The sequence below is a fragment of the Phlebotomus papatasi genome, chromosome 2 (assembly GCF_024763615.1).
Source record: "Phlebotomus papatasi isolate M1 chromosome 2, Ppap_2.1, whole genome shotgun sequence".
Classification (NCBI taxonomy): domain Eukaryota; kingdom Metazoa; phylum Arthropoda; class Insecta; order Diptera; family Psychodidae; genus Phlebotomus; species Phlebotomus papatasi.
This window is the reverse complement of record NC_077223.1, coordinates 109771490-109786971: the sequence shown is the minus strand read 5'-3', so window position 1 is coordinate 109786971 and position 15482 is coordinate 109771490. Positions and strand designations below refer to the sequence as shown.

Here is a 15482-nt window from a genome sequence, read left to right as displayed (position 1 = left end):
TGATAAATTTATTTATATATTTTTCACGTGGCTTGAAATATTTAAAAGAAAAACATACTTGCTGAATCTATCTGAACATAACCTCAAAAAATACTTCTCATACTCTTCAAAAAATACGGTTCGTCAATTAACCCTTTAACGACGAGACGGTTTTCGCTGACCGAAAATCAGCAATAAAAATCAAACCGATATACAAAATCCGTAAAAGGTCTTACATCCAAACTTACAAAGTTCAACGAAGTCTAATTTGGTGTACTTTTTGTCTCTATGAACGATATAGACAAAAATAGCCCAAAAATTTAAGTAATTTTTCTGATAACTAGTGACTGATAATTTTCACTCTGATGGAAAATATTATGTTTGAGTACTGTAGTTTCTTTTACCAAAACGGTTTTGCTTAAAAAAGATTGAAAGTATAAAAAATAATTAAAATCAATTTTCAATACGAAAATTTAAAAATTCAGTTTTTTTAAGCTTAAAAATTTACTATATAGAAAAAAAACAGGAGACTTGAAAAAAATATTCTAGATTCATTCAACCTTCTACTTTGTAATTACGTACAAACATAAGAAAAAATAAATTTAGGTAGCCAAGAAAAATTATTTTCTTTATGGGACACCGGTGTTCCAATCGTCCTTAAAGGGTTAAAAAATATTTTGATGATACAAAAAATAATTTCGTCAGTAAAAACCACACGTCAATTAAAAAATTATTAATGGTTATAGCTCCGGCACACCTTTTAGATCAGGCAAATTTCATGAAATCGAAATTCGAATCCCTTTCTTTCTCACTTTTTTTGCATATATCTATCTCACTTTGTCGCACTCTTCTTCTTCCTTTAAACATCACAACAAAGTCAATTGTGAGAAACAAGAGGATGCGAATAATGAAATTTTACTGATCTAAAAGGTGTGCCAGAGCCTTAAATAACGATTTTTTTAATTGTGAAATCACCATGGGAATTTGGTTTTTTCCCATGTCTGATAAAAATTATACAAATTAGATTCATATGGATTTTTGACCGACCAAAATTGCTTTCTTTTATCACCCAAAATTAAATTTTGTCTAATTAAAATTTATTCCTTTACTGATCAAATAAGTGTTTTGATCAAAATTGATTTATTTACCAGGCAAAATTTATTTTTGACTGTTCAAAGTTTTTTTCTACCAAAGTAATTTTTTTCACCAAAGTACTGAAAGCATTTTACGTACTTACTAATCAAAATAATTTTTCTATTAAGAAGAAATAATGTTTTATTTAAAAAAAAATTTACTGATCAAAATTCGATTATTTGTCCTGGTCAAAATTGATTTGTTTTCTCATTCAAATTAATTTGTTTGCAAACCAAAATTGATTAGAGTGCTAATTAAAATGTGAGTCTTTGTCTGACATTTTTTATAACCGAGAACAGATTTTAAATGGTGAAAATTTATTTGTGTACTGACCAAAATTCATTTTTTATTCACCAAAATTTACTTGCTTGTTGATTTAAATCGATTTGTTTGCTAATCAAAATTGATTACCGTGCTAGGAAAAATTGATTAGTCAACTGACTAAAACTTGTTTATTTTCCGATTAAATTTTATTTGTTTGCTGGTAAAATTAATTTTTACTGATTAAAATTGATATATTTTCCAATAGCATTTTGAATATTCTTTCTGATCGTGTTTACTTCTAACCAATTTTTTTCTAATTTTTTTTTAAACCAAAACTGACTTTTATAATTAATGGCGCTGGCACACCTGTTCAATTGAGAGAAATTCAATCGATTGAAATTTTACCTCTTACTCTTTCAAACTGAAATCATTTATAGCTGTCCCTTTCTTTCAAATGAAAATTGAAATTTCAATTTTAATTTTAATTTGACAGAAAGAGATAGCTATGTCTGATTTCAATTTGAATGAGGAAGAGGTAAAATTTCAATCGATTGAATTTCACTCAATTGAAAAGGTGTGCCAGCGCCATATGATTTTTTGGTTAATTAAAATGAATTAGTTTGCTAACCATAATTAATTTTTCTTGCTAACAGAAATTGGTTTGTTAACAAAACCAAAATCGATTTGTTTGTAGAGAAAAATTGATTTGCTTACTGATCAAATTTTATTTATTTTTCTGGTTAATTTGTTTTGTTTTCTGACTGATATTTACTTTTTTATTGATCAAAATTGATTGATTTTCTGATAAAAATTGGATTTTTTCTGATCAGAACTTTTTAAAACTAAAATTGTTTTTTTTTTGCTAAAAACTGTATTTATTCATTACCCATAATTTATTTTTTTACTCATCAAAAACGATTTCTTCACCGATAGAAGCCCAATTTTTTATAGACATTTCGAAAATTAATTTGTAAATATTTGGCAATTTAAAAATAAATAAAATAATAAAGTAAAACATAATAGATTATTAAAATTAAATAATTTTGTGGTTAAAAATATGATGCAATGTATAGTAAAATCACTCCTATCCATATCATGTCCTATATCAAGAGAACATTAAGGGCGAATCAAGGGGCATTAATTCAAATCAAAGGGTAAATAATTCAAAAGTACAGTTGAATAGCACAAGAAATTACCCAGATTTCCTTGGAAAGCGGATCGAGGAAGCTGAATACTCCTGGTTTCTGTTTGATGGGCTTCTTTATCATGATGGAAATTCCGAGAGTCATAAAGGGTTTGCTGAAATCAATGACTCTCTCACGTTCCGATGTTATCGTCAAAGACGCAATTGCCACATCAGCTTCCCTCCTCACCAGTTCTCCGACCATTCCATCCCAACCACCAGGAACTTCAGAATTCTCCACACCATAGTTCCCATCCTTCACAACCCTCAGTTCATAGTGAATTCCCAGCCTCTTGGCCAGCATGTCTGCCAAGTCCTTGCAGTAGCCCTCAAACCTATCATTACCCTCCAGCACTTGCCCAGGTTCAGCTGTTCTCTCCATTATGTAAGGCTCCTCCACAATTGTGGTCACAATGTATGTCCGATTGCGCTCAATGTCTGCATGAGGCCGCAGCCGGATGTACTTTGCGGCTACTGGAGTGAATCCTGAGATGTCTGACCATTCGGCCACCTTCACCATTGCACTGTTTACCGTCATCTCTACCACATTGAGTGTATAGTTCTTCCTGGATGCCAGACCATCAGAAGCAAAGCGGATTTGCCCTGTTAATCCCTCAATTTCCACCTGCAAATTTTTATATGAGAAAATAACAAAAGTTACATTTAATTGCACTCATAAGGTCTCATTAGAGTAATATTTTTCCCATAAGTACATTGGGAAAAGCATCCCTGTTTTAATTGCTGTTTTTGTTAGGGATTTTACAACCAGTGCTCGTGAATTTTCTGACGTTTTCAAATTTAATTGGCCAGTGAGATTATTTAAAAGCTTACTGTATTTATTTAAGTCATTTAAGTATTTGTTGATCTCCTATTACAGTCAGACCAATTAAATATACTAAAACGATTTCTTTTTTTTTTAATTCTTGTTATCATTTCGTTTGGTTCGTTTAATAAAATATCACAAAATAAAATATTATGGAGTGAGTTAAAGATATAATATGGGTGATATAAAGGTTTATTATTATTATAGGCCGTAAATGTTTACGCCATATAAATTTTTTGATAAGTCAAAACACCTTTATTGACTCATTTCGTCACCGAATTGAGATGATTTTGAAAACTGACATCCTGAAGAATTTAGTAGCCATTTTAGTAGGTTCTTAATAGTTTTGCTATAGGGGAAGTGTGCCAAATTCCGGTCAGCTTGCAATTTCGGCCATATTTTTTGTTCCTCGAATTTCCATGAATTTTTAGTTTTTACAAACTCTTGAGATTGTACAATGCAAAAAATAACAAAAAATGTCGCATCAACGAACAAGATGATTTGAAAAAGACATTGGTAGAATTCCGGAGGGACAAGGAACTATGAGAATGAAGGTGGCCGAAATAGGCCACCAATGCTATGTCTACATTTTTATTCATTTTAAAAAATATTAAGAATGATTTTAGAAAAAATAAAGATGATAAACTGTCTGCAAGGTTCCAAGCTACACTCCTTATAGAAGAGTAACAAAATTATTCAATTTTTATTAAAAATATTACATTTCAAACTTGAGACTTTGTCGCTTGCATGCAACTATGCCGAAATTTGGCACACTTACCCTAAATCTACTTAAATCTAGACATTTTTTCGGAATTGTGGCTTTTGATAAGGTAGAATAATATTTGGAATACTATGCAATTGTTTCGCATTTGAGTCCTCTTTGTATAACTATAAATTTCCAAGTTGGAAAAAGGCGGATTTTATACAAGGGGTAGATAACTATGCCGCTCATGGTTCACTCGAGCGCCGATCCGTCGATCTCGTGCCGGTCTGCCGCAAGTAAGTTTACAAAAATAGTGTTTTCGGTGCAATACATTACAATTTACCACAACAATTATCTGTAGGGGGTGCACTCAATGGGTCAAGTGGTAGAGCACTAACCCTGTAATGCAAGTGTCTCGGGTTCGAATCCTTTTAGGCCACCAGGAGTTTTTCTGGCGTTAAAGATCCCGTCAAATAATTTCGTCAGATATCTTTAAGTTTTCTGCAGAAAATATCTACACCTCTGCCGAAAATCTGCCGAAAAATCTGTAGATATTCCTACAAATTTTATTTGGGCTTGGGACAAAATTCGTCCGAAAATTTTTGCAGATTTTCTGACGAATCCTAGTGCACACTTTGACGAATTTCTCTAGATATTTTGCCGATTTTCTGTAGATTTTTCTACATTCCAGACTTTCCAGACAGCTGTGTCAGAAAAGATGGAATATTTTTCACTGAAGTTTGCAAAATTCAATAGAGTTATTCTTGGTGATATCACAGTGTTTATATAAAAAAAAGAATTCTGCGACGTCGTGTGATAAGTAGAAAATAGTGAAGTGAAAACTTTAAGTAGAGTGTATACCAAAATTTCGTGTTTTTGTATCATTCCATGGGTGATTTTTAAGAGATTAGTATTTTTGCTCGCATCTTTTTAGTTATCTAAAATGTTTAATCGGTAATGCTTGTTAAGCAGAGCATACCATTTTCTTTATAACTTCTGCAGTTTCTTGATAAATCAACAATATTTTTGTGAAGTAATGAAGGTTGTGTAGATTTTCTAGGGAGAAATTCTGCCAAAAGTCTGCAGATTTTCGGAAGAATTTCTGCCGAAAATCTGCAGATTTTCTATGCAGAAATTCTTCCGAAAATCTACAGATTTTCTCTGAATGTACTAGAATATACCGTTACAATTCAAAGAACCTCAGAGTAAAATCGGCAGGTAGAGCAATGATTTGACGGGATGTTCGAATTGCATCCACGAATTGACTCCACGAGGCATGAGATTCGCAAGGCCATCCCCTGTATAAGAAAAAATAAAAATGGATGTTCTGAACTCCCCTTACGGGAAGGACTAAGTTCGTCTATGGAATGTTTTGCCACAATTATTAATTATTATTTATAATTTGTAGGAAATTTATTATGTTACACGATCAAAAACGAACGTTATACTTCATAAGAGCGAATTGACACTTAAATCTGCCGATTTTTCGATAACATCGCGCCGATCTTCCGATTTTTGTTAATGAACATGGCATGTTCAGCATGCCGATCTGTCACTTTCAGGTCGAATTGTGCCGATCGGTCGATTTCTCGGCAAAATAGTTCCAATCTCTCGATTTTTACCTCAAAATCGTCACAATTTTGCCGATCGCCGCTTACGGTTCACTCTGAGAGCCACTTATTTTGAATTGAATTGAATTTATTTCATCTAATTCTTGATCTTTCCACCCCCCATGTGGCCACCGCCGTCTTAGCGTTGATTCCAACCTCCAGGACTAAACGGTGGAAATGTCCTTTCTCTGGTTGTATGTTACTTATTCACTCCTTGATTACATAACGGCTTTCTCAACTGCAGTGAAATAATTCTTACGTTTAATTTCAATTTACCTTTTAATTTAATTTAAATTTAGCCTAAACCTTTAATTAATTAATAACCTTTAAAACACAAACCGACGTAATATAGTTAACTAGGTGGGGATTCCGGAAATCGTCGGGAAATACAATTCACTCAGGGAAAACTCATCAAGTTGTCGCAGAGCTTTCGGCTCGGTCTCCAAGCCTTCATCAATGGTCAAGTCTTTCAATTGTTCTGCGAGATTCGTTCACTGACTGGGTCAGGATGTTCACAGGGCATATAGAGGGAATGGTGGCACTTTTTTGTAATTCTCTGGGATTTCTCCAACACTCTTTTCCACAATTTTCTTCACTTTTTCTTCTTTCTTGGGCTTTGTTGAAGTATCCAGCCAGCTTGTCTTTGTTCGCACTTAATGCACGTTAGTTAACGAACGAATCTCAGAGAACAATTGAAAGACTTGATCACTGATGAAGGCTTGGAGACCGAGCCGAAAGCTCTGCGATAAGTTGATGAGTTTTCCCTGAGTGAATTGCATTTCCCGACGATTTCCGGAATCCTCACCTTTAATAACCTTTAATTTCGATTTCCTAACACCCTCAAGAAGTTTTCCAAAGCTTTTGAAACTGTAAAATGATTTCATGAAAGTTCAGGAATTCTACATAATTTACAAAAGAAATTCTGAGTGAGAAACATGTGGGAAGTTTTGAGTATATCGAGAAAGTAATTTTGAAGGCTTCAAGACATAATAAATCAAATAAATATTTCATGAAACTTGAGAACATCTTCTCAAATTTTGAGAAAACTTCGGAGTTTTCCGAAAATTGATAAATTTGCGAAATTTATCATAAAACTCGTGGAATGTTAAACATTTTTAAAGAGTCGAAGAAATTTTAGAAGATATCTTTACAAAGTTTCACGAGACTTGCCATTTTTTGTCAGAAGAACCTTTGATAAGTTAAACAGATTTGATATTTTTACCATGATACAGCAGTGAGTCACCCCTTGTTCACCTTAAATTTTTTAAATTAACCCTATTTGTGTTTTATTTTTGAGTTATACAATGAATTTTAAATTGTTCCATTTACCTAGAAATAATGCAAACCACTAAACCGAGGAATCCGTGTTGCAATATTGCAAACATTATATAATTTTCCACACCCAATATTGCCATGGAGTGAATGGACAATATAAAATTTTCACAAAATGTTTTTCAATATATTCAATTAATTGCCTTTTATTGTAATTCTGCTAGTGCCAGCTATTAAATTTTCTTTATAATGAGAAATTAATTGAATTCAAACAAGCGGAATATCAAATATTATTATGATATAGCACATTGCATCCTGTCTAAGCAAATACGTAAATTGGAAATATCCTGCATTATTATTTTTCCAACCCGGAAGCCATAGAAAATGGTAAAGTGCAATAATTATTATGAATTTTTCACTCTAGGGGTATTTTTCATTAATATTTTATGACATGATACTGAAATATGCTCAAAGTAACTTAATGGGAATTAATTTTTCATTTTCTCATTTAGCTTTATGTTCACTCATGCACTCTGCATTATTCGTTGACAATTTTACCATTATATATTTTCATGAAATTGCCCATTCACAATACCAGAATACTTGTTAGAGCATAAATTCGTATATGTTGATCAATTTGATGTGATAATGTCCCAGTATTTCAAAGTTTTCAAATAAATCGTAGATAATATTCAAAACTCCGGCTCATTTCACCCTCAAAAACTAATCCATGATTAAAATCACCAAGTTTAGCTATTAAAATAATCTGATTGAGACATTATGAAGCTTTTCCCATGAAAGAGTTCATGGCTTTTGCTGAGGATAATCTTTGATCTTGAGATTTTAGAAGTACTCCCAAGAAGAGAACTTTTCAGCCAAAAGAAGCTTGAAGAGTGTTCTCCTCAAAATCAGATCATTCTTTTTTTTTCGTGGAAAATCTGTCACAGAAAATATACTTTATTGTGGTTGACAAACTTTACAACTTGGTTTGAATTGCAAACATGTTGTATGATAAATTGTTTCGTGGGGATGCCTGGTATATTGCAAGTTTTTAGAGAAATTCTAAATTTATTGCATGGTCAAGTCACCACATATTGCTACACTGTACTCCGGTTTGATAACCTTAATAGTATTTTATTAATGAGATGAAACCTAACTGTTAAGTATCCTAAATTTTATAAAAACAGTTGTCCAATGTCCAAGCGTAGCATGCATTACTAAAATGTTCGATGCTACACCTTGAAGGTACTTTCGCTTTTTTTACCATTTAAGGGAAAGTGCACTACCTTCGGACAATTCTTTTTTTTTCTCTTTGTTCCTTACGGATAGCACCCGTAGTTCTTTTCTGAAAATTTGAGGCATTTAACTGACAGATATGTGATTTATGTAATCATCAAAATCGGTCAAGCATGAGTCACAATAATTGAGGTTATGGGTTATGATCATTGATTTTGTGACTGTGACGCTTCTGGCATTAATCCTACAAAGTTCAAATGTCCTAGAAAGCTATAGCGTTTTGCGAGACCTTTAATTTGCACCCTCACTCGTCCAAATCGGTCAAATAGAACCAGAGATATGACGTTTCAAATTTCGTGAATTTTGACCCCTTATATCTCTGGTCAGGGGTTATCGAGCGACTTAAGTTTTTTTTTTGTTTGATAGGTATAATCTGCGACTACAACATACTAAAATTTGCGCCTGATGCACAATGGACTTAGAAAATTGAAAATTCTTCTTGTAAATAATAGCGCCCCTAGCGGTGGTTCTATGATCTTGCGATGTCGATGAGTGCTTTCCAAAACGCTCTCATTTTGTAAATTTTCACAACTACGACTGATGTTATGGCCATTATAAGACATTTTTTGGGCCCTTATAGCTCGAATCAGGTGGATCAGGGGACCTTAAGTTTGGTATACTATAACTTTCTAAAATTTGAGCCTGATCGATACCACAGGGGCTGAGTTATTGAGAGTTGATTCATAAAGTAGCAATTTTCACCCGATATAAATCTTTTCCGGAAACCGCAAGTCGATATCTTTCTCAGTTCGGAAACTATTAAGCTCCAAAGAGCGACACCGGCCGGGAACGCAACTAGCGGCCCATATATTCTTGATCAAGAAGTGGCGAAACACATTTTGGTAAAGTATGGTCCCAGTCGCAGGACATGAAATGTTGGCAAGATTTTAAGTAGGTGGGATCGTTAAGATATTAAGAACCTCACCTAATATCATCCATGGTAAAACGTGAGGGACATGTTAATGGTCCCAGGGTCGACTTATGAGAGCGGGTCCTGCGAAGGTCCTAAGCCGGTAAGTCCAACCGCTTGCCCTCTAGGACTGGCGACAGTTAGACAGATCAGGCGGACAAACGTGATATAATTTCTCATAAATCGTCTGATATCCAGGGGGTTGGTAATTAGAATTTTTTTTAAGTGAAAAGATCGAGGGATTATAAGAACTTAGGTAACATGGAGTTAAAGATTTTTTTAAAAAAAAAGTAAGGTTTAAGGTTTTAACATTCTAAAAGAATCTCAAATTGGCAATCAGGGGTGCTTTTACAGTACAATCAATAAACTTCTGTACTGTATCTAGATAAACCAGATGGAAATTATTGTGTGAGAATTAGTTTTTTGATGAAAATCCATTTTGTGGAGAACAATAATTGCGCAGGAATTGGTTTTCAGCATCAATAGTCAATAACACATGATGTTAATGAAAGTAACATTGTTCTTTATTAAATCATCACGTATAGAATTCTTTTTAAGCACATCATGTCAGTTTTATTTTAGGTCCTGGGATGAGTTTTTTTATGTGAAATTATTCCACAAATATTTACTGTCTCCAAAAGTCTCGAGAATTGCTTAAAACTTTGAGCAAAAGAACTAATAAAGAAGTCAGACATTGTATAAAAGCTCATCTTTCACATTAAGCAACTTTTAGGGCTGAATAAGGCAAACAAGGTCGAGAATTCGGGGACAATGATTGTGTGCTTTCAGCATTGGAAATTATTCAATAAATTCTAGAGGGTGGCATAAAGAAGTGAAAAAGCAAAAGTTTAAATGAGAAAAAGATCCTATTTGAGGAATATTTTTATGCAAATGACTATGATATAAAAGTCACATTTTGATTGAATATTTCATCAGGATTGAGTGAAAGATGTAGGAAGAATGGGCATGTGAGAGAAATATTGCAGACAATGATGTCCAATAGATAGAGGACTTTTTGGGGTTTTGCAATTTTGGACGGAAATCCCCATACGAATAGTACGGGATGGAATACAGCAAACGAGTTGAAGAACCACAAAAAAAAGTCTTCCATCGACTTCCATTTCCCTCTTTTTGGATAGTTGTATGCCCAATCCCCATGATTCTTTTTTCACACTTTCCCAATCCTTTGATCAAGGGGTAAACCAATTTAGAAATTTAGAATTTTAGGTGAGATTCTTTACATTTCAAATATACTTAAATACACTTAATTTACTCTAAATTGTATAAAACTATCAAAATAATATGGCAAAATAAACAAAATAGTGATTTTATTGCGCTGAATTGAAATTTGATTAGCTGAATTGTTAATCTTATTCTTTCAATATATGATTATCAAGCACACCAAATTTGAAATGATTTTAAAATAATATTGAAAGTATAAATTATTTAATTATTCAATTAAAAGTTTACTGGTATTTGTAAAAATTTAGCGCTGAATTATCATCTCATTTGCTGAATATGGAAGAAAATAAAAATAAAAGCAATATAAAAATCTACTAGTATCCTTAACACTTCTACAATGAAATCTGATGCGATCTCCCACTTTCCCACGATTTATTCAAGCTTTTTTTTTTACAAAATTAAGGTATTGAGAAAATATTCAGCGATGGATTGGTAATATTAACTATATTTGAAAATCTGAGATAAAATTTTAGAAGTTGTTTATAAATATTTATGTTAATGTTAATGTTAATAAAAATCTAGTTAATAATAGTTATGTTAATAAAAATCTATAAAAATTTGAATTTTGCACAATTTTAATTGAATATTTGATTAAAAATAAAGAAGTAGAAAATATAAACCACAACAATCCTTAGCTCCGAACTAAAATGCCTGGAAACACAAATTCGATTGGATAGATTAAAAAAAATTCCATGAAGTTTTGTATAATTTGCTGAATATAAATTTATATAATAAAGAAAATAGTGAAAATAGTTAAATATTTTGCAATATAAGTATGTGAAATGTATTTTTAAAAAATGGACAAAGCTTTCTTTTTAAACTTTTTATATTAGTAAGTTATTTAATCAAAAATGACTGCGCTGAATTGCAATTTTCTTAGCTGAATACGATTTAAGCTTGGAAAATATATTAAAAACGAACTGTAAGGGAAAGTAGTCTGCCTTTGAACGTGGAAGCCTCTGAACATTTATTTTTTCTCTTATTTCCTAAAGTGAAAATTCTCTTTAGTTAATCGAAAAGAAAATAGTTAGTTGTATTGACTATAGTTTAGAAAATAGGGCTTTTTTTGAAAAATAAGAGAAAAATTGAAATATTCAAAGGCTGCGTATTCAAAGGCAGACCACTTTCAAAGGCAGATTTACAATAAAGTATAATATGGAAAATCCGCTGAATTGGTATATTTCAAGATGAAATTAACTTTTTAAAGTGATTTAAGAAAATAATGTTGACAATTTGGAGATATAACCACTTTTGGAATATCTTAAATAATTTGGCAAAGAACAAGTAAGCTGGTGAAAAATAAAGCCGCTGAAATTAGAATATTTCGAGTTGAATATGACTACTAATCACATAAAAAGGCAACATAAAATATTGAAGGTTAAATCAATCATTTGTATGAGTAAAGATAATACGGTGAATTTATATTCTGTAACTTGAATAGAAAACCTACCAGAAAGCGTGTCAAAAATGTAAGGAAATAATCACACAGAAAAAATACAGACGCAAATCAAACATGAAAAGATAAAGATGATTCTTTAAATATATTCAGTCACTTCCGTGAACGGAAAGATAGCGCTGAATAAGTGTTTTCAAATTCATTAATTTCAAGTATTTTAACATTAATTTGCGTAAATGAATTAAAAAAATTTACAATTTTGGTTTGATCTCACTAATCTTTTAAGGAAAATTGTAAAATTCAATAAAACAATGCGCTGAATTGATGTTTTTAGAGCTGAATATGAATATCAATGATAGAAAAGATATGTAAACATTCTGCTGTTGATTCTGTAAATGGAAATAATACGCTGAATTTATATTTTTAACCTAAATGCGTTACATTAAGTTTTTATTTAGTTTGTTCTGTGATTTTAGTTAATGAAAATAAAGTACATATATACGCTTTTGATTAACTGAAAATAAAGTTTCCATGTTCCAGAATATCTCAATTTCGAGTGAAAAATGTATGGAATATTTCATTTTTATTTTGAATACCTTTCTTTGAAATGAAACGCTGAATTAGTACATTCATACGAAAATAGTATTTTTTGCATTTTGCAAAATAACTTCACTGCTAAAGTGGAAGAGTTTATTGATCAACTTTTAAATGAAGCGTATTATGTTCTCATGTGTATCAATATACTAAATTGAATTTTATTGGATAGAATTTCGCTAATTTGTCGATTGGTTGGTGGATTTTAAAAGTATAGTTTTAATTACTACATATCAAAATATTTGTTTATTTGTATTGTGGAATTAAGTTCCACTCAATCAATTTATTTTCAGGATGTCAGTGATGTTTATTCGATATAAGTAAATATTTTTTTTTAATAGAAATTTTGCGCTGAATTTGATCCTTTACTAGCTGAATATGCGCTGAATATCTATTTGAGCACTTATTGTCTATATTGTGAACCCCTTGTGTTGTGTATATTCAAAAAAATTTAGTTTCTCAGAGGTTCTTCATTTCTTTTTCTCTCAAACTTATTCAGTATTCCATGAGGGATGACAATAAATTTGTGTGAAAAGTCCCCAATGTGTGACCCATGGAAATAAAATGTGCTATTTTGGATGGTAGAAAATTTGAATAAATGTTGCCTTCATGCTCCTTCTCACACTCACCTTCCTCAGATATCGAGAAATTTTATCACCGTGCTCCCACGGGGTGACCCAACCTTTGGCAGTGTTGCAATCCAATCCCCTATTGTTTGGCCCCCCAACTGAGCCACCAGAAGCCATAGAAGCTGAGTAGGAGGAGGTGTTAAACGGTTGACTACGTCTTGTGGTGTAGCTGCGAAATTGGTCAGGTTTTTTCTGCAGGAGCTTATTGAAAGCTTCCACCAGCACGAAGACAGCATCGTACATGAGTGCAGCTTGTGCCTGTGGAATATCAAGCAAAAATCATGCCATTACTACCGATACCCTTCATGCTATTTACCACCCACTACCCTATCTCCCCCCGCCCCCTTACATAATACCTCAGCAAATAGTTGAGGGCGTGAGCTTTATGTGCTCCAGAGAAGGAAAAATGGGTGTAAATTGTACATGTACAAAAATGGTTTCAAAATGAAATATTTTCCACTTCAATTAATTCACAATGCACCGAATAAAACCATCCAAAATGCTACCAATAAAATAGTTTTGCAGCAGAATAAATGTAATTCCCAACCTCTTGAATTTAGCACAGAAAAATAAGCATAGAGAGAGAAATTCATTATAAAACATCAGAGTAAATTCATGAAACAGATGAACTCTCAATGAGGTATTTAAGCCACCACAAACTTTGAATTTCTAATTATTGCATGAAATCTCATACTTCACTGAGTCTCCAGGTAACTATGAAGAAATAATATTAGTAAGAACTCTATCACTATCGATTTAAATTGGTTCATTAATTACTAGGAAGTCGTACTAAAATTGAAAATTAATGAGGAAGTGTGAATTTTCTACGATTTAAATACATATTTGACATTGAAAAATCGAGAAATGTAAAAAATATTTTGGAGCAGCATTAGAGGTCAAAAAGAGGCTAGAGGAAGACTTTTTGGTGGGGTTACCGTAGCCCTAGCATTAATATCCCTTACCGTTTGGCTTATGCTATGCAAAAACAAAACGAGCAAATATCGGCACATGCCATTTGATAATATCGTATTTACTTGAATCTTTTAATTTTCATGAAATTTATGTAGGGTGGAATCACCACTTCTCGCCACTTATATTGAAATCTTTATTTTTCACAATTTATGAAATAAATTAGCCGCAAAGTTATTTGTATTTTTATTGTTGCTTCGTATAGAGTCGAAAAATAACAATTATTCGTTTAGGATTTAAAATTTTGAGCATTTTTTATAGCAATATTTTAAGCAAGTGCATCGAATCCAATATTTCCTACCAAATATAACAAGTTCCATCAAATTTTCATCGAACAAAATTTACGTTTTTGTATAAATAATCCGTCTGTTTAATATTTAATTACATTCGTAGAATACATAAAATTTGTATTTAGGTTATTAATAATTCATTAAACATTATTTTTATGTAAAAATGAGGCATGGCGGAAAGTGGTAATGTTTTGAATTGAATTTACCACCTGTCGCCAGTGCTTTTTAATAGGCGACGCTAACTTCACTTCGTAGATTCTCAGTTGTCAAGTCTGCTTTGTTTACTTTTCGTCGGTTGCGTCTACCTCTGTCGTATCTGCATTTGTTTTGAATCTGCATTCGGTGCAAGCTACAATACAGACATCCCCTCTTGCGTGAAATGCTGACACAAAAGAATTACAGATACGACAGAGGTAGACGCAACCGACGTTTTTTTCAACAGTCTAATAATTTAATTTCCCAAATAAAACCCAGGAAAATTCATTTAAAGTGAGTAATAATAAGGTGGTCATGAGGAAAAAGAAATGCTGAATGTATTCTTGCATAATATTGCCCAAAATAATCGAGTTTGGACGATTTCAAGAGGGTGGCGAGAAGTGGTTACAAAACTGGCGAAAAGTGGTAAAAACTGGCGACGAAGTGGTTATTTTTGCATTGTTAATAAAAAAATAGTTTTTTAAGTAGTCCAGTATTAAATTGGGGCACTACTTTTTTTTACGAATCTGGAGTCAATACATCTCAGTAACTTTGTGTCAAATTTGAGATATCTTATAATAAGGGGTCAAAAGTTATAATCAAATTAATTTCACATTTTTCTAAAAGTGGCGATAAGTGGTTACTCCACTCTACTCACACTTTAAATTCGAACATTATAAATTTGGAAAAGTGAAAAAATGAAAAATATTTCACAGAAATATTTTTCAATTTTATTCAGAAATATTTACTGCAGATATATTGTATTTCCCAGTAAAATTTTCTAATTTTAGCATGTTGTTGTTATTTAATGCGTAAATATTGAAGCTATTTGATATTTCATTGACAATATTAAGTATATTTTAATCAAAGCTTTGGTTGTGCTAATTACCTCTTATTAATATTGGCTGTATTGGCTTTTAATCGCAACCATTCACAACATCTAGCTTGTTTATAATTTGAGTTCTTTGAACATATTGAATTGAAGTTTAATAT

At 32.1% G+C, this 15482-nt stretch overlaps 1 protein-coding gene across 1 annotated transcript in view; it reads right to left on the bottom strand.

Annotated features, from left to right (window-relative positions):
• Nucleotides 1-15482, bottom strand: part of LOC129800789 (glutamate receptor 1-like) — a 119353-nt gene that overhangs the window by 30402 nt on the left and 73469 nt on the right. Inside the window, exons 7-8 of the mRNA XM_055845428.1 lie at nt 13036-13293; nt 2574-3185 (exon numbers count right to left, since the gene is read on the bottom strand). Of these exons, the coding sequence (XP_055701403.1) occupies nt 2574-3185; nt 13036-13293 (870 nt within the window). The remainder of the gene's footprint in view (nt 1-2573; nt 3186-13035; nt 13294-15482) is intronic.